This window comes from Apodemus sylvaticus, chromosome 12 (assembly GCF_947179515.1).
Source record: "Apodemus sylvaticus chromosome 12, mApoSyl1.1, whole genome shotgun sequence".
Lineage (NCBI taxonomy): Eukaryota > Metazoa > Chordata > Mammalia > Rodentia > Muridae > Apodemus > Apodemus sylvaticus.
In genome coordinates, this window is record NC_067483.1 from 102870301 (window position 1) to 102888449 (window position 18149).

An 18149-nucleotide genomic window follows, 5' to 3' on the forward strand; every position below is an offset into this window, starting at 1 on the left:
AACTTCTGTAATTGTGAGTTAAAATATACCTTTCCTCCTTTAAATTCATTATCCCAATTATTTTATCATAGTAATGGAAAGTTAATACATGTGTTATTTTCCTTATTCACCATGGAAATCTTCCCCACAAAATCATGTTATATTTCTATTCATTTCAATCAAGAATCAAACAAGCTTGTTCAAGCCTTTTAAGGCTATGTTGTTGTAGAATACTTGTCTAGCATATTTAAAGCCTTAAGTTCAACTTGTAGCACAAACACAATAAAACACAACACAAACGAAAACTAAATAAGGAAGTAATAGATTATATGTCTTTCCTGAGATCTGACTAACTCCAACACTCTTGAATGAAGAGATGTAGTTGACAACTCACCCATTATTACAAGTATAATTAATACGGGATCCAAACCGAATGTCTGTGTGTACATGTACCATGCCATTCTGAGGATCTAAAGGAGTTTCACATTGTTTACCTATGAAAAAGAAACCGAATTTTGAAACCAAGTACAATAAACTAAACTTTCTGTAGTTTATAAATTTCTAACCTGATTATAACTTACTGTAGAATATATATATATATAACTGTAATATTTCAAGGGTTTTGCCACTTTGGGGAAATTCTTCAGACACTAGTTTCCAAAAGAACTCTCATCCAAGATTTTTCTTATTTTCACACAGTGACTCCCTAAAACATAAAGCATTCTTCTAAGTATTCCAATACACGGGCCTCAAAGTCTAAAATATTTTTATCTCTTAGTTATTAAATACACTTTGCTTCACAATCATTTGTTAATGACACTTGTGCAAAGTTAGACACCTTAAGTGAAATATTCTGATGATATTTTCTCTTAATCATTCCCGTGACAATTATTTTGATTAAACTTATTAACAATCGAGAAGATAGAATCACTAGTAAAAAGATTTGACTGATGAGATGATCCACATGTACTATATACTTTTGATAAGATTATTAATGATATGTCATAATCTAAAATCCAGACAAACTGAGGCAGACTCTACTATCTGTCATAAAGGAGCTTCTTCTGCAGTTACTTACGTATACACACATCTTCAGCACTTGTCCAGGTTGAGCTCTGTTGGCAGATGATAAAGAACTGCCTCTTAAAATATCCTGGGCGACATTCATACTTCAAATATGTTCCAATGGGAAACATGGATTCATCAGTTTGATTTATAGATTTGGCAAAAGAAAACTGTGATGGGGCCGGACACTGACCTGGAGAATGAGATACAGCAACATTACACTGGATGAAAGAATTTGCATCATCCCTCATCACTCCCAGTTCTCTAGCTAGCTACAAGAGACCATGATCCTCCTCTCTGGCATCCAACAATGGATCAGTACTATGGTCAAGGGAAAAAAAATAATAAAATTCAAAAAAAAGAAACTGCATTTCATTTTGTTAATGTACTTTCCGATATATGTTTTGATTTAACTTCTAGACTCAGTTATCCTCCTTTAAGGCTTAGCAGCATTAATTTAATTGGCAGAAAGAGTCAAATAATATGCAACCAATAATTATCTGCTGGAAAAAAATCATTTTAACTTTGAAAAAACTACATTTTTGTTATGACTTCTTTTCCTTCTAATACTTTCATTTAATAGCCTGCTTATTCTACTAGATGCTAAATGTCATATTTAAATATTCTACTTTATTGTATAGTTATCTATTTCTAATCATTATACCCAGCTTTTATTTTATATATTGTATCAATAGAACATCAAAATTTAAATTATTATATTTCATGAAAGGTTAATTTTTATAATATCCCAAATTTTCACAATAAATTTTGTTTCATATTGTATTTTATTTCTGAAATCAAACTACATAGAATAGGATTTCTAATACTCAATATATCAGTTGGTTTATTTGATTTGTGTGTGTGTATGTGTGTGTGTATGTATATGTGTGTGTTTGTGTGTGTGTGTGTGTGTTTGGTGTACATGCATATAGGCATAGCTTTTCACGTGTGTGTTTGCATGTTTGTGAGTGCAAATGAAGCCTGAAAGTGATGTTGGAAATTATCCTTTATCACACCAAGTTTCTCATTGAAGCAGGGTCTTTCAGTGAAAACCAGACCTTGCTTATATGGCTAATCCTGCTAACCTGCCCAATCTAAGGATCCCCAGTCTATACCTTCAGAAGCTGAAATTACAGGCTGGCTACTACACTCACCCAGCAACTTGTTTTCTCTAACTACAGATAGACATTAGAATGCTGTACAATTATCATACAAATGTCAACCATTGCTTTCTCTTTGGTCCAGCTTTAAAAAGTATAGTTACTTTAAGATCACCTAGTTTGCATGTATTTCATTGCTGAGAAATATTCACTTAGATAAATAAATGTGTCATAAATTAACTGAAGGATTTTTTAAATTTATTTCCATTTATTGGCAATTACCAATAATGCAGCTACGAAGGAGCTGAAGAGATGGTTCAGCAGTTAAGAGTACTTTCTGGACTTCCAGAAGACCAGGTTCTATTTCTAGCACCTGCTCACAGCCTATTGTGACTTCAGTCTCAGGAGATCTGATGTCTTCTTCTGGCCTCTGAAGGAACTGCAAGCATATGGTGCACAGATATACATGCAGGAAAACACTAACATGTGTAAAATAAAAATAAATAAAATCTAAGAAAAAAAAAACAAAAGCCACCACCCAGCTATAAAAACTAAGATAAATGTCTCTGTTGGGCACTGTTTTTTTAAATTAATTAACTAACTTCGTTATTTTACATCCTGACCAGTTACCCCCCTCCCTCTTCTCCCAGTCCCTACACGCACAAACACACAAGCACAGATTTTTATTTCTCTTAAGTAAAAACCTAGAAGTATAACGCCCAATTGAATGATAGGATTTGTTCTGAAACACTGCTGAGCTGTTGTCCAACAGTTTCAAACTGTTTTACCTGCCAGTGAATGCCACAATACAATTTGAATCACTTTACCTATTGCTAACAATTGAGCCTTACTTTTAACTATTCTCATGTATGTTATCTTATTGTGTTTTTGTCCTAGATGACATAATAAATGCTCCATCTGGGGCACTGATTGATTCATCCTGCCTCATCAGCGCTGTGAACTAATGACCAGTTCCATGATTTCACTAGAGTATGAGCTGTCAACCTGCTTCCATTCTACACACTTTACTCTCCAGGAAGACATTCTGCTAAGATTTTGCATAAACAATTTTATCAGTTAAAATGAAGAGCATTCAATAAAAAACAAACAATGCAAAAGACTTCAAGGAAGTCTTTCTGTAATAAAGTTCTAATTGAAGAGGAAGAGAAATTAGAACTTCCATGAGTAAAATGGGCACTCTGTTTTGTTCTTAACCATCACTAAACTTTAATATGTAAATTCTACAGTCCTTCCTACTTGCAAATATTTCACTGCACCTGAGGCTTCCTAGCTTTTCCCATCTTACCCTGGAGTGGGAGTGGAAGGGCCTTCCTTAAAGTGGGAACTCAAGAGAGTGGATGATGATTTGGGGTGGGAGATAAAGTACACAGTCCCAAGACAAAACAGTTGTCAAGAGAAAACTGTTTCCCTGAGCCTGTTTGTCTCGGCCTTGGGAATAAATGCATAGGTTTAATGTCTCCTCTATAGAAATAAATTAAGGTACAGGAATTGAGTTAGACACTTGACAGCACCTATTAAATAGCAATACCACGAAAGACATAAGTATCTCCATTTCACAGATAAGGAAATGCAAAAACATATTAACTTTCTTCATAACCAAATTCTAGGATTAGAAATTGCATCTCTCATATTTACGCAACCCCCTTCTCCGACCACACCCTTTCTCTCACTGCAATTGGCTCAATACTGCACAGACATGCGCACTAGACATCTAATAAAGACAAGTACTGGGAAACCAAGCGTTCTTGCCCGCTGAGTATGACCCACGATCTAGGTTGAGCGCGCTCCACGATCACCCATGGGAAAGGGGCGCTGGACACCCACAGGGGCCCCAGACCAGCGTTGGAGTCTGCGCTGAGCCTATTTACCCCGGGTCCCTAGTGAACCGCGCATCCGTGCCTCCCCAGGCCTCCCGCAGCTCACCCAAAGTGAATGGTAGCAAGAACAGCAGCAGGATGGCCAGCTGGACTCCTCCACGGCAGAAGACTACACGGCGCCCCACCTGGTCCAGAGGCTCTGAACTTCGAGAAGTGGCATCCATTCCCCTCACGAAGGTCTCAAGCAAGGTCAGTCTTATGGAGTAACGGGCTCACAACACCGTCTGACGGAGTTACGGACTCAAAAACACCGTCTGGCGGCAAAGCGGTGAAAAAGAAGCCCCACCCAGAGTGCAGGAAATGGCGCTGGGTTCCGGAGTAAAGCTTTAACTTCCTCTTGTTAAAGGGCTGGGCAGAGTCTTGTTTACTGCTAGCTCCAGGGATTTCTGTGGAATTTCCCTAGGGAGATTGATTCAGCAAGGCAGGAACTGAATCAATACCTAGTAAGTAAGCTCCAGGAAGTTTTCCATTTGCAAGCACCTTCGCCTCCTAAGAAAACAAGGCATTATGGGAACTTGGTTTGCATATAACCAGGACTTAATCCTTTTGCAGATTTTAAAAATCCGCAAAGGAGGAGCCTAACCCTAACCTGCAACTGTCTTTAAACAGTGAGCATACAGTTGCAGACCCTGCCTAGTGTGCAGTAAGAACCTATCTCCTTATGATGAATTTGGATGCAACGTGCTGCTGGAAACAAAAAACTGAAAGCAGTGAGTTAATCAGACGTAAATGTTATAAATACGTAGAATTTAAAAACACAGTTTTCATCTTAAAAGGAATAAGAGTTTATTCTGAAGACATTTTGAGTGATCATAGCCGTGGAAAAATGATTTAGGTTACTCCAGATTTCATGGTCCAAAGTGGAAGCAGTTTCACAAAATTTTTATGGTTTTACAGAGTACAGAAAGTCATAAATCAAGGCAAGTTTAAAATATATTGTAGGGTACATCAAAGAAGCAGGTGGTGGAAGCTTTTCTATAGGCTCAGGATGCTATCTAATAGCATTCAGCTTTTGGATTGGTAGAATCTAGTTGCCTGATAAGTCAGTAGATTCTAAAAGGTTTGTGATTTTGTTTGTTTTTGTATCTATTGTGTCAAGACATTTTAGTTCTGATTTAGCCCAAGATAATGTAATTATTGGCCTCTGGACCAGCAAAATTGCAATCTCTCCAGGCTACTGAAATTCAAGTCAGCCAGAGATAACATTCAGGAATTTCATAGTCAGATGTAGTTTCTTTCCAGAAGTTTTTGTTCACAAATACAATGTCAATGCTATTCATCCTAGACCAGGATAGTGCAGTAATTATTCAGGGAAAGCCAGGCCTTCCCATCATCCAAGTGAAGTTTGATGGCAGGCAAATAATAAGTTTAAAGAAATGGAATAAACAGGATTTGCACTGAATTTTAATTCTTTTCTTAATACTAATGAAAGAGATAGAAAGAGCCCTAATCAGAGAGTGGGGGTGGTGCTTCTGGAAATAACAAATATAGAGGGCCAAGTTTGGAGAACAGGATTAAGAACTCAAAGATTCCAAGAGAGAAATAGGGTATGTGAACAAAAATGTCCACATTCTGTTTTCAGAACCTGCGTTAGGTACTTTATATAGCAGGGAAACATTGGCTAATTAAATTAAATCAAGAACATAAGTAGGGAGGTAGCCCTGACTGCCAAGGTGGGCTTAATAATCCTAAGGGGCCTTATAGGAACATGGTCCTAGATCAGAGAGGGAGAACAGTGAGGACAGAGATCAAAGTTGCTGCCTCCAGAGAGCAAATGTTAGCAGCCTCTAAAAGGTGGAACAAATAAGCAGATTCTTCCCTGGAGCTTTCAGATGGAACCAGTCCTGCTAGCACTTTGGATTTAGAATTTAAGTTATTCTCAGAAAAGGTATGGAAGAAGAAATTATATTGCAGCTAAGTGTACTTTCTTCACCTTTCTTACACCATATGCTGTCAGAATAGACTGCTATCCCCACAGTGTTTGGAGCTTACCTTTTAGCATCCACTTTCTTCCCTGAGACCTTGATGGGTTTAGCTCCTGGCTGATATTTACTTCTGCCAATGCTCCTCTTCTCTCACTCCTCCCTGACTTCAAAGATCACAGAAACTTTTTTCCACATGGTTGGCCTCACAGTTCCTTAAATTATCTTTGCCTATGAGCTTGTCCTCTACTCTACTGTGCCACCAAGGCTCATGAGAATATCCTGGAACTGTCACTATAACTGTGTCCTCTCCATGGGCTTAACTATCACTCTTAACCACACATCCTACCCTTCTAGTTTACTCCCAGTATCCTGATTCTCAAAATCTCCATCTCACAGTATCTACAAACCCACAGACCTGCCACAACTGGTCTCTTGCTAGGTTAGGTTTGTGCTCCATTGTTACAGTCACTGTTTTACATACACCTTCACTTACACTATTTACTGGATGGAACAACAAAAGTTTCAATTCTCTACTATTTAGCCTCCATTACTATAACACTGAATGTGGCTAGAGAAAAACAAAGAATTTATGATGGCTAGTCTTACTAAAAGGGTCCATGATTCTCTGAAGAATGATACCCCAGCCTCAAATAGAATATAAACGCAAAGGGTGTTTTATTTTGCAGAAGTTTAGCATGCTAGGGTCTACCATTTACAAAGATGGAGAGACCCCAATATGAGTTCACAGGCCCAATTTGAAGCACATTAGGGGGGTTCCTGGGAGGGCTAGGTGACCTCTATCTTAATCTTGGCTCTGTCTCTAGGGATTCTCCAGAACCGTTGCCGGGATCTGGAGGGACTGGAAGCTGTTGCTGCAGAAGTCTGAAACTTGATGAAGTCTGGAAACTGCTGCTGACCCATTGTTCTTGCCTCATGCCAGGTGGCATGAGGCCTGGACTTGCCCAGTTCTTGGAAAGAAAGATTTAGGCCTAGTCTCCTGAACTGCCAATTTGAAGCCTGTCATTAAGTCAACCTAGCCTTCTCATTACTTTAATGACAATATATTTCATTTAGATCTTTGTGCTAGGATAACAACACATTAAGATAATCCTTTTGGTCAAGAAAATAAAATACCTGGCCTAGATAAAAGCCTAACATTCCAGTTGGGCAAGAGCAAGCTTAGCTAAGAGACCACCTCTAGAAAGGTAGGCTCACCTTTGTTTGTTTGTTTGTTTTTTCTAGATATGGTTTCTCTGTATAGTGCTGACTGTCCTGGAACTCACCCTGTATTACCAGGCTGGCCTTGAACTCAGAAATCTGCCTGCCTCCCAACTGATGGGCTCAAAGGTGTGTGCCACCACTACCTGTCAGATAGGTTCATGTTAAGCCATGATAAAGAGATAGGTAGAAAAATTATTACTTAAATGAGATACTGTTCTTTTTTTTTCTTCCCAAAATTTCTACCACCTCTACTGTAGTCTTTTGAAGAGTACAGCTATGTTGATTTGTAAGTCGCCAACTTTTCTGAAGCACACACTAAAGGATAACTTCATTTTCTTTCTTTGGTTTTGTTGTTGTTATTGTTTGTTTGTTTCTACATTTTTATTTACTTGCTTTTATGTGTATGGGTGTTTTTTGCCTGCATGCATGTTTGTCTGGGCACTGCATATGTGAAGTACATACAGGGGCCAGAAGAGAGATTCAGATCTCCTGGGTTTTAGAGTTACAAGTGTTAGCATTATGTGGGGTTGGAATTGAAGCCTGTGTTCTGGAAAAGCAACCTGCACTCCTATCCAGTAGGCCATCCCTCCAGTCCTTCCTACCTCTTTTCTAAACATACTTTCCTTAACACTTTAGGTTTCCCAAATACTTTGTTTCACTCTTTTCTACAGACATCCTCCCCACCATGTGATTGCCTGACACCACATGGCTGACCTCCATGCTGGTTTAACTCAACTGGTATAAATTGTTGTCTTCTCCATTTTCCTCCTCTGGGCAACTGCTGAGATTTGCAACCTACAGAGTCTGGGAAACAGTTTCTTTAAAAGTTTAGTAAAATTGTCATTGAGCTCCTCTTTTATTCCATTCTTAGTTTATTTTATTGATGAAATTAAGAGCTCAAAGAGGGAACCCAGATTTCCCTAGTATCATTTGGTGATCACAAAGGGACTTTCATAAGTTTTAGCAACATATGTAATTCTGCTTGATGTCCCCACTGTTCGTTGATCAATTTAATATTTCATTATAAATGATGCCCATATGAATTGTAGTGTGTTTGGCTGCAGCTTTGGCCTCTACCCCCTGAATACCAAGATTATTTCTCTCCTCTAGTTTAACTACCACAAAGTCCCCATAGTCTATAACAATCTCAAACTTTTTAAAAAGTCTGACATTCAAAGCTTCTTCTGAGACACATCCAACCTTTTAACTTTAATCCCTGTAAGATCAAAATCAAAAAGCAGATCGCATACTTCCAACAGATAAGGATGTTAAAGTCCGGCTTTGACACATCAGGGTCTGAAATAGGGGACATGGAGTCAGTAGAAGACATGGACACGGAATCTTCTTGATAGTTACACAAGTTCTCTTAACTTTATTTTCCCCATAGCTTATATCACTCACAAAAATATCTCCAGCATTATAAAAATTACAATGTGACTACATTATATTTTTCTTTAAGTGAACAATTACAGTGAGTATACATAGAAAAAAAGAAAAAAGAAGTGTTCCTGCCACAGACCACCCCAGCGGGGTATAGAGGTCCCTTGGGTGATGGTCCTTGACGTCCAGGTGGGTAAGGATTCAGTAGTGACAAACAGAAACAAACACAGAGGCAGTTTGAATCTGAGTATATTTTGCAGCTCTCAAGCAGGTGATTTTATACCTTAAAACCAAACATAACAACTCATAGAAAGCATATCCAGCAAAACAATCACTAATGCCAACAAAAATCATCTGAGCATCACAACTCTGAAACTCCATGTTCAATGAATAACAAATAGAACAGGTAACATCACTATTAATAATATAAATCATCAAAATATAACAATTCTAAACAAATGTAATCAATAGGGCGGTTGTCTAAAGCTAGAGGCATATTCCCAAGAACAGGTTAATAAATATTTATAGTCAGTGCTCTTAACTGCTGAGTTGACTTTCCACCCCATATGGTTAATTATTATTTAACATCTAATGTCTGATTTTTTATAAATCTTCAATATATAAATTTTAACTATTTTAATTATTTCCAATTAAGACTTTCTTTACCATATACCAAAACCTACCTCCAATGACACACTTGTAGCCATATGAAATTTTATTGTTGGGAAAGTTTTATCTATCCTAATAATTTTGTAAATTATTTGAAAAGTAAAGCGTTGGTTTCCCCAGAGATTAGGTCATGTTAGTCTCTAGGAATGGTTTCGTACCCATTATTCTTGCTTAAGATCATGGTCTAAGCTACCAGAAACCAGTAACTAAGAAAAGGAATGAAAAAGAACAAAACAGAAAAATTGCCATGAGAACTATGGCTCAATATGTTTGCTCTGGCCAAGAGTTCCACAACTCCTTCTTTTGAAGTCTAATGCCTCAGTCTGTGGAACTTGTCACAAAGATTCTAGTGGGATCAGTGTGGCATCTTCCCCAATATCATCTTATGATCAAATGCTTTATGTATTATATATAAAAAAATATTTCCAAAAACCTGCATGCATTTATAACCAAGCAACTTGTTATGTATTAACAAAGTGTAAGCAGGCAAGCTAATTTTCTCAGCCAGATTCTTTTACTGGCAGGCAGCAATTTGCAGTTACAAAGAAAGAATAATTTTATTATTTACCTTAAAAAATAATCTTATAAAAACCTTAAAGGAATCACAAATCTAAACTTTTATATAAAAAATCAGTCATTTCTACTTCAAATCCTTAAGGTGCACATCTACTCATTAATAATTTTTTATTAAATCAATACCAGGAAGCTGAGTGTAAAAGTGGGTACATGAAGTGAATCATCACCTTGCTCCTGAGCCCAGCTTTAACAAGAGAGGCGTATCAGCCAATAGCAGTCTGGCTTCCATTGTTCCTGTCCCCTGACCTCAAAAAAATCTCTAGCCTAACTATTAAGGATGTTCCTTTCTGAACTTCAGGTTGTTCTCTAAAATTTTCTATATCAAATACACTAGCAAAAACATCTTAACCTAACTTTCCTAACAATCTACATCTCTAAATTCTTTCTAAGGGTGGTGAATGTTACTAAACATCTATATCTTTAAGTCTTACTGAAGGTAGATGAATTATTAATCTCCTCCAGCAGCAATGCTTGAAAAACATCAATCACTGTTATTGTGAGTGCCAATGATACTGCCCGGTCAGGGCTGGAAGACCCCTTATAGTTTTCAGACAACTCATAGATTAGGAGCAGCGTGATGAATGAGAGGACAACAGAGTGATTTCTGTAATAGCATGAAGTTCTCAAGACATACAGTCCTTGGAGTTCTGCCTCTCTAAGTCACACCCATCATGATTGTGCTAACGGGTAGGCACACTCCATGAGTTCTAGAGTCGTTGTAGTTCTCTATGGGCTTCAACATAATGGCATAAGATATACATTATAATTCTAAAGGGGAGTATAGTGAAGAAATACTGGACTGAAAACCAGCTGGGCAAACTCCAAACTCTTGTATTTCCATGTCTGACATCAAAATATTCTTCAGACCTCCAACTCCTTTCATCTTTGTTGAATGCAATGCACCTCTTTCTCATGGGCTGATTCCACTCTCCTTTGAAGGTAACCCACAGCTCTGACATCTCCACCATTTTGGGGTCTCCAAGGCAGTCCAGGCTTCACCTTCACAGCTTTGCACAATGGCCTTTCTAGGCCTCTATTCAGGGATACCCTTGACACATGTCTGGCCTCCTTAGCTTTCCCTAGTCATGACAGGAGATTACATAACCCCTTTATTATATCCTTGACTCTACAGCCAGAACCACATGGCCAAGGCCACCCTGTTATGTTGCTTGCTGGGGCCCTTGTTTCACATGGTTCCTCATTCAAATAATTTTTCAAAATCTTTCTGTTTTAGGTACTTACCTTCATTACATAAGCTTGGCTGTCCCACAGCTTGCTTTGTAGACCAGGCTAGCCTTAAACTCTGGGATTAAAAGTGTACACTACCATGCCTAGCCCTAAACTGTCCGTTAATTTGCTTTCACTTTTCTTTAATTCTTTTTACAAATTGGAAGCTTAGCTAGGTAGGGCCTTGCTCTGAGGTCACCACTCCCTTTATTCCATTTAGCATCAGGGTTTCCTTTAATCTGTTCATACTTTCTGGTGCTCCTTTTCTCCTCAAATATTACAGTTTGTATTTTTCCTTGCTCAGCTTGCTTCTATTCCTTATATGTCTGCATAGAAGTAACCATTGGTAACTTCACAACAGAGTCAATACTAGACTATTTTGAGATTTCCTTTGCCAACATAATTAATCCAAAACTCTTCAATTCATGGAGGGTAGCTCAGTGGTGGCATGGAGGCAGATATGGTGCTGAAGAGGTAGCTGAGAGTTCTACATCTTGATCCGCAGGCAACAAAAAAAGAGAGAATGAGACACACTTCCTCCAACAAGGCTGTAACTACTACAACAACCTTCTAATAGTGCAACTCCCTATGGGCCTAAGAGAGACCATTCTTATTCAAACAACCACAGGCTGTTTTGCATTCATGTTTGTGTGCCTTTTGTGTGCCTGGTACTCATAGTCACCAGAGGAGGCTAATTCCCTGGAACTGGAATTTTAAATAGTTTGTAAGTAGCCATGTAGGTGCTGAGAATTAAACCCAACCCAAGGTCCTCTGCAAGACCAGCAGGTGTTCCTAACTGCTGAGTCATCTTTCCATTCCTCCATGTGATTTTGTTTTGTTTTGTTTTGTTTTGTTTGGGTTTTTTGTTGTTGTTTGTTTGGTTGGTTGGTTGGTTGGTTTGGTTTTTTGAGACAGGGTTTCTCTGTGTAGCCCTAGCTGTCCTGGAACTCACTCTGTAGACCAGGCTGGCCTCGAACTCAGAAATCCACCTGCCTCTGCCTCCCAAGTGCTGGGATTAAAGGTGTGTGCCACCACTACCTGGCTCCTCCATATGATTTTTAAAGCCACAGTTATAACTGTCCCTACACACACACACACACACACACACACACACACACACACACACACACAGCTTAATAGCATAATAGATGAGACACAAAGCTGATTCCCAATGGGAAGGGTCTTTGTTGGTGTTATTTTTTTTCTTAATGATCTAAAGGTTAGATCTAAAGCACAGTGGGAGATGATAGGTGAGCTGAAGTTGTTCACTGGGTAATATGCAAGTTTTGGGGTTGAGGAAGCTAAATTTTTGGATTGAGAGACTGGCTAAAATGACCAAAAGTGTGTTCTAGAATGAATTACTATTAAATTATAAACTCTTAAGACCCTAGAATTATATGTACTATTTAGGAAATCACTTTCTTCAGAAAGAAAAAATCAAATAAGATTTTTTAAATTTTTAAAAATACAGTTTATTTGAGTGGTAAATGTGTCTATTACCAAATGGTATTTTATAAAGAGCTGAAGCTTATGAAAAAACTTCTAAAGGAATAACTAAAGCTTAAATTAAAACTCAGCTCTTATAGTTCTCATATCCTGTACAAATCAGAATTACAGAATAATTGTGGATAGGTAAAGAATATACAGTATTATGAGAAAAACATTACCCCAAGTGAGTATGCTTAACCAAACCAGAGAAGTAAGTTTCTATTCAAGTCAGTGTTTCCAGCTAGGTGCACTTATCACATCCAGTGGAATATTTCAGATGAAGGAGTGTACAACATTTTTCTTTCTCCAACATGCACTGTCATCTAAAAACCTCACACTTGAGAACTGCTCAAGCCAAGTTACAGAATAAAAGTTACAAAAGAAAATCTAATAATATCTTAAGTTTTTGATTTTATATTGGATTATATTCATAGTTCTCCTGGGCTTCATGTGACTTACAGGCCATGGTTTGGACACCCCTGGTAGATGTTAAGTGCTCCATGATAATCCAAAGCATGTAGTAAGAGTGAATAGGCTGCTTTCAAAAAGATGGTGCTACATATAAGGATGGGTTTTCCTTAGGAAGTGTGCTTGCAGTATCATTTACTTTTCTATACCATAGCCTGGCTTCAGTCAGATCATAATAGGGCTTCATAGAGGAAGCCTCACTGTACCATGGCTGTGAACCCAACTTTAACATCAAACAAACCATCTCTGCTCTGCTTAAGAATAAATTGCATGCTACAGCTTCTGAGATTAGTTCACTGATGTTGCAACTACTCAGAGATTTACTGATATTCAAATGCTTTCTTTCTTATCAATGTTCAATGCAATTCCAAGCCAATAAACACACTGAAATAAATAATTTCTGTGTAGGTAACAATGTGAACAGTGTAACTCATGTTTAAATAACATGACTAGAGCATCAACAGTCTTTCTATTTGACAATTACAACCATTAATCGATTAGATGGTATTATTCTATTAGGAAGTACTGCAGATAGTATGAACTGGAACACATAACTGTATTTTATGCTGCTAAATACAAATAAAATAAAAATCAATGTCTATCCAACAAATATTTAATCGCTTTTCTTTGGGTCCCATGCTTTGAGTGGGGGATCCCTTCAATATAATGTTCCCTTTCTCTTCTGTTCCTTTGCTAAGACTCCCCAGGAAAATATAACATTTTCCTCCTCAAATTCTACAATAGCTTCTCTGTACTTTACTTATGACACTTATCCTAACCTTATGATATATATGTCTTGTGTGTCCTATTAAAGTAAATCTAAGAGGACAGAAGGTAAGTTAGCTGTCAAATATATAGGAGTCCGTTTAAAGTCACAACTGACTGTAAATTCTTTTTTAAAGGATTTATGCATATGTATATATGCCTGAATATGTATGTGTACCACATGTATGCAAAAGCTCACAGAAGTTAACAGAAGACATTAGATTCTTTGGACCTGAAGTTGCAGATGGTTGTGAGCCACTATGTGGGTTCTGGGAATTAAAACTCTGCAAGAGCAATAAGTGCTCTTAACCTCTGAACCATTCATTTTTCCATATCCGGATCCTAAATTCTTTGGCTAAGAGAATATTTTAGCTTTAGTTTTTCCATCTGGAATATTAATTCACTTTGGTATTGTCTTTCTCCTTCAGTTATACAAAAAGAAGTTCTTGTTAATTTCATCAACAAATTTTGTGCTGCTAAATCCAATGATCAATTTTCATTATTTGTCATTTTGATCTATCAACATTTATCTTTCAAATTCACAGTGAAATCTGATTAAGACTCTCAGCAAGATTAACCTAGTGTTCACTTCTATACTTTTGCAGGAGGAGGAATGCAGGGGACTTCAGGTGGATTATAAATGATGCCTGCTCACCTTTCTGGACTTTTCATCATTCAGTCTTCTACTTCCAGCTCACTTTAACATTTGCTTTTTTCTCTTAATTTCTAGGATCTACCCCACTTTTATTCTCATGTAATCAGTTTGCTTGCTAGTTATTGCAAGCCGCATGACTAGGGGGAAATGGTTGTACCATCATATCATATGGGAACATCTATCTTCCTGGCTCCTGTTTGTTCTAGCTTCCATTTTGTAACTAAGTATTTATTACTGCCTAAGAAACTACTCCACTAAGGTCTTAGCCAAGCAATTCTTTTTACTCACTTGCTTTTATTTTTTTCCATATCTACTAAGTCATCTCCATCATCTTATAGAAACTGTGGCAAAGATGCATATATTAATTATTCAAAAGTCTTTCCTTCATTTTTGCTATGATTTTCAGACCCATTATTGAAAAACTAGAGATAACAAACCTCCTAGGACTTTGATTTTTGTTCTTTCATTTTTCTCTTAAGATTAATCCAAATTATTTCTACTAAAACTGTTTTGTTAGTTTTATCAACAAATTTTGTTCTACTAAATCCATTTTTTGTTGCTTGTCATTTTTAAGGTGTCAACAGCAACTTCAAAGCTCTTTCCCTCTTTTCTAAGTCCCCTGTACCTGAACCCAACACACTACACTGAATGGAATCTCTACATCAGAGGCCGACTCTTTGCTAGTCTTCCTCATTTTACAACTCCTCATATTAGAAACCGTAAGTAAGGCTCAGTACTTGGACTTTTTTTTTTCTTCTATAGCTTCTTAAACCCCCATGATAATTTGATATGGTCCCTTTAAGTATGTGTTTGTATGTTCAGTATTAACTGTGATATTAGTAATGTGAATTTGTCAGCTGCCCTCTTGATACTTTTATTTGATTATTTATTAATTATCTCACATTTAACACCTCCAAAGAAAAACTGATTTATCCCAGTGTACTTACCACATTTTGAATTATCTTAATATCAACTTTATCCTTCCGTTAGCATAGGTCCCAAATCCCTGGCATCATTATTGGTATCTTTCTTTATTCTTTAAATCATTTATCTCCCTTGTTGTTATCTTAAAAATGCATGCAAAATATGGCCTCTTCTTGCCAGGCTGTTTTTTCTTGCCTAGATTATTATATCAGCCTCCTTGTTCAGTCCCTTCTCCTATGCTTAACTTCCTATAGCCTCTTCTCAACACAGCAGTTGAGGTGATGATGTAATTCTTCTGCTTAAAACTCAGATGGTACCTCCCATCTCAAAATAAAAACTTACTACAATAACCTAGCCCACCCTATCTAACCAGCCAGCTCCTTTCCACATAACACTCAGAGCATCTTTTTCCTATTTAAAAAATCCACTCTAGGCTACACAAACCACCTTGCTAGGCCAACATAGGAAGACCTCTTAGCCTTTGAACCAGCCATTGTTTGTATATTCCTTGAATCCACTTCTATGTAGTTATTTGGCTGGCTCTCTACTTTCCTCCAGTCTTTGTGTAAATGCCATTTCCATGATGAATATTTTCAATGTAATCACTTTCTTTTCTCTATCCTCTTTTCCTTGCTTATTTCTCCTTAGTAATATTTATTCTAATTCATTTACTCTCATTTTTTGTGTTTGTTTTTGATGGTTTTTTGAAGACAGAATCTCATACAGCCCACTCCGTCTTCCAATTCACTATGTAGCTAAATTCAAATGTCAGCCTGAAATTCCTGATCTTTCTTCCACTTCCTAAGTGCTAGAATTATAGGCATGTATCATCATATATGACTTTATTTCATTTTTAATAATTCTTAATCATTTTATTAATTATACTCTTTACATATTTACTGAATAGACAGATGTTTTTCAACTAGGATCACTAGTTGGAATATGAAGTAGGTAAGCTAATAATATTGTGCATGGCTATAAAGTCTGAAATAGAACAATATTTACTTAAGACTGTGCTTTTAAAAGGCTATGAGAAAATATTAAAGCAAATCTTGACCTATGTATAAGTAACTGTATTTCAGTTTCATTATATACCAACTTGTCATGTGATCAGCTTGCTAGGTTGTATGGATCAATAGAATATACTTTTCGTGTTTCTAAATGAAGAGCTCCTTCTTTGGGCCTTGTCTTCGTATAATAATTTCTAAAAAGGAGACATAAAAAAACAAAAATTTGCTCAGTAATTGTGATTATAGTGAGGATTCATTAACTGTCTGTTTTCTATTACTCCCAGAAAATTGTATTTTCACATGTGATTTCATCTCATTTCCTTAAATATTAAACAGCATAGGCCCCAATTTTAAGGGCACATACAAATAAATAACTTTTAGTAATTTTTTTTGGTAATTGATATTGTTCAAATTAGAAGCTGACACTAACTTATCTCTCTCATTTACAAAATAATAAAAGCTTTAGATGAATTTCAATTAGTATAAAATAAAGTTAAGTAAATTAGATATTGGAATTGAAATCAGTGTTAGGAACTTTTAAAAACATGCTTGTTGCTGGGTGTGGTGGTGCACAACTTTTATCCCAGCACTTGGGAGGCAGAGGCAGACAGATCTCTGTGAGTTCAAGGTCAACCCGTTATAAAAAAGTAAGTTCCAGAGTATCAGGGCTGTTATACAGAGAAACTCTATCTCAAACAACAACAAACAAACAAACAAACAAACAACAACAAACATAACTATTTGGTTCATATCAATTTAGGCTCTAGAACATACTGTCCTATGTTATAACATGTTAATAAGTGATAATAAGCAGACAGGAAGATGATTTATTTTTAGATATCCATTTTTTTCAAATTCTCCTACACATGTTGTGTTTTGATAGCAAAGTTAGAAACCACATTTTCTATTTATTTAAAATTTTAATTACTCTTGGCTAAAATTATCTCCTAACTTCCTGTGAGAAAAGCCATACAAATGACAGCCAAATTTTTGTCCTTTAAATATTCTCTTTTGAATTCCTTACACATTACTCTTCTATCTTTTCTCCTTCTGTGACTATGTTTTCTCCTCCCACATTTAGATACTAGATCTCATTGAGATCTGTTCATATAATTACTTCCACCCTTTTTGTACTTTGTGAACTCAAGACTTCCACTGTCTGTTATCTACCTGACTCCAGACCCCTCTAGATTCTACATCACAGATGGCCTCATAATACTGCCCTCACCTTCTGCCTCTCTCTCCTTAGTGAATCCTTTTCCCTGGGGTCTTTCTATGTGTCTTTTCTTTCCACATCTAGTATAAATCATTAAGTTCAGAAAATCTATTTTCTTCATAGCAAAGCCACACTTTACCAGTGCTACAGCCTCCTAATTCCTAAGCCTTGCTTCTGGAAATACAAATCTGAAGACCTTATTTCCTTGCAATGATCTTACGGGTCACACAACTTCTTGTCATAGCATAGGGTTTTCATGATTCAACTCCTCCTGACCTTGCTAGATTTTCCACAATGCCTGCTGAGTGGAACATTGTTCTTTCCATAAACACTAACAAAAAATGTTAAAAAAAAAATTGGGGGGCTGGAGAGATGGCTCAGCAGGTGAGAGTACTGACTGTTCTTCCAAAGGTCATGAGTTCAATCCCAGCACCCACATGGTGGCTCACAACCATCTGTAAAGAGATCTGATGCCCTCTTCTGGTGTCTGAAAACAGCTATAGTGTACTTACATATAATAAATAAATCTAAAAAACAAAAACAAAAAAAAAAAAAGAGGGGGGAGTAGAAAACCAGGAAAGGG

At 36.9% G+C, this 18149-nt stretch overlaps 2 protein-coding genes and 1 long non-coding RNA gene across 12 annotated transcripts in view; 1 reads left to right on the forward strand and 2 right to left on the reverse strand.

Moving 5' to 3' along the window:
- The window catches only part of Cr1l (complement C3b/C4b receptor 1 like), a 49877-nt gene extending 45338 nt beyond the window's left edge, over positions 1–4539 (reverse strand). Inside the window, exons 1-4 of one of the 5 annotated variants that reach the window (XM_052199993.1) lie at positions 4168–4538; positions 2427–2583; positions 1058–1237; positions 374–473 (exon numbers count right to left, since the gene is read on the reverse strand). In XM_052199993.1, the coding sequence (XP_052055953.1) occupies positions 374–473; positions 1058–1237; positions 2427–2583; positions 4168–4206 (476 nt within the window). In that variant the 5' untranslated portion in view covers positions 4207–4538. Of the gene's footprint in view, positions 1–373; positions 474–1057; positions 1238–2426; positions 2584–4088 lie in introns of all 5 variants that reach the window. The other 4 variants (XM_052199996.1, XM_052199995.1, XM_052199997.1 and 1 more) reach the window with 4 other exon arrangements.
- On the forward strand, positions 4137–7524 carry LOC127697124 (uncharacterized). The gene is made up of 2 exons (XR_007980408.1): positions 4137–4231; positions 6792–7524. It is a non-coding gene; the product is annotated as an uncharacterized LOC127697124 (long non-coding RNA).
- A 1276-nt stretch (positions 7525–8800) lies between these two features.
- Positions 8801–18149, reverse strand: part of Cr2 (complement C3d receptor 2) — a 44342-nt gene continuing 34993 nt past the window's right edge. For 4 of the 6 annotated variants that reach the window (XM_052199987.1, XM_052199984.1, XM_052199991.1 and 1 more), the window contains one exon: positions 8801–16544. In XM_052199987.1, coding sequence (XP_052055947.1) covers positions 16451–16544 — 94 coding nt within the window. In that variant the 3' untranslated portion in view covers positions 8801–16450. The remainder of the gene's footprint in view (positions 16545–18149) is intronic. The other 2 variants (XM_052199985.1, XM_052199986.1) reach the window with 2 other exon arrangements.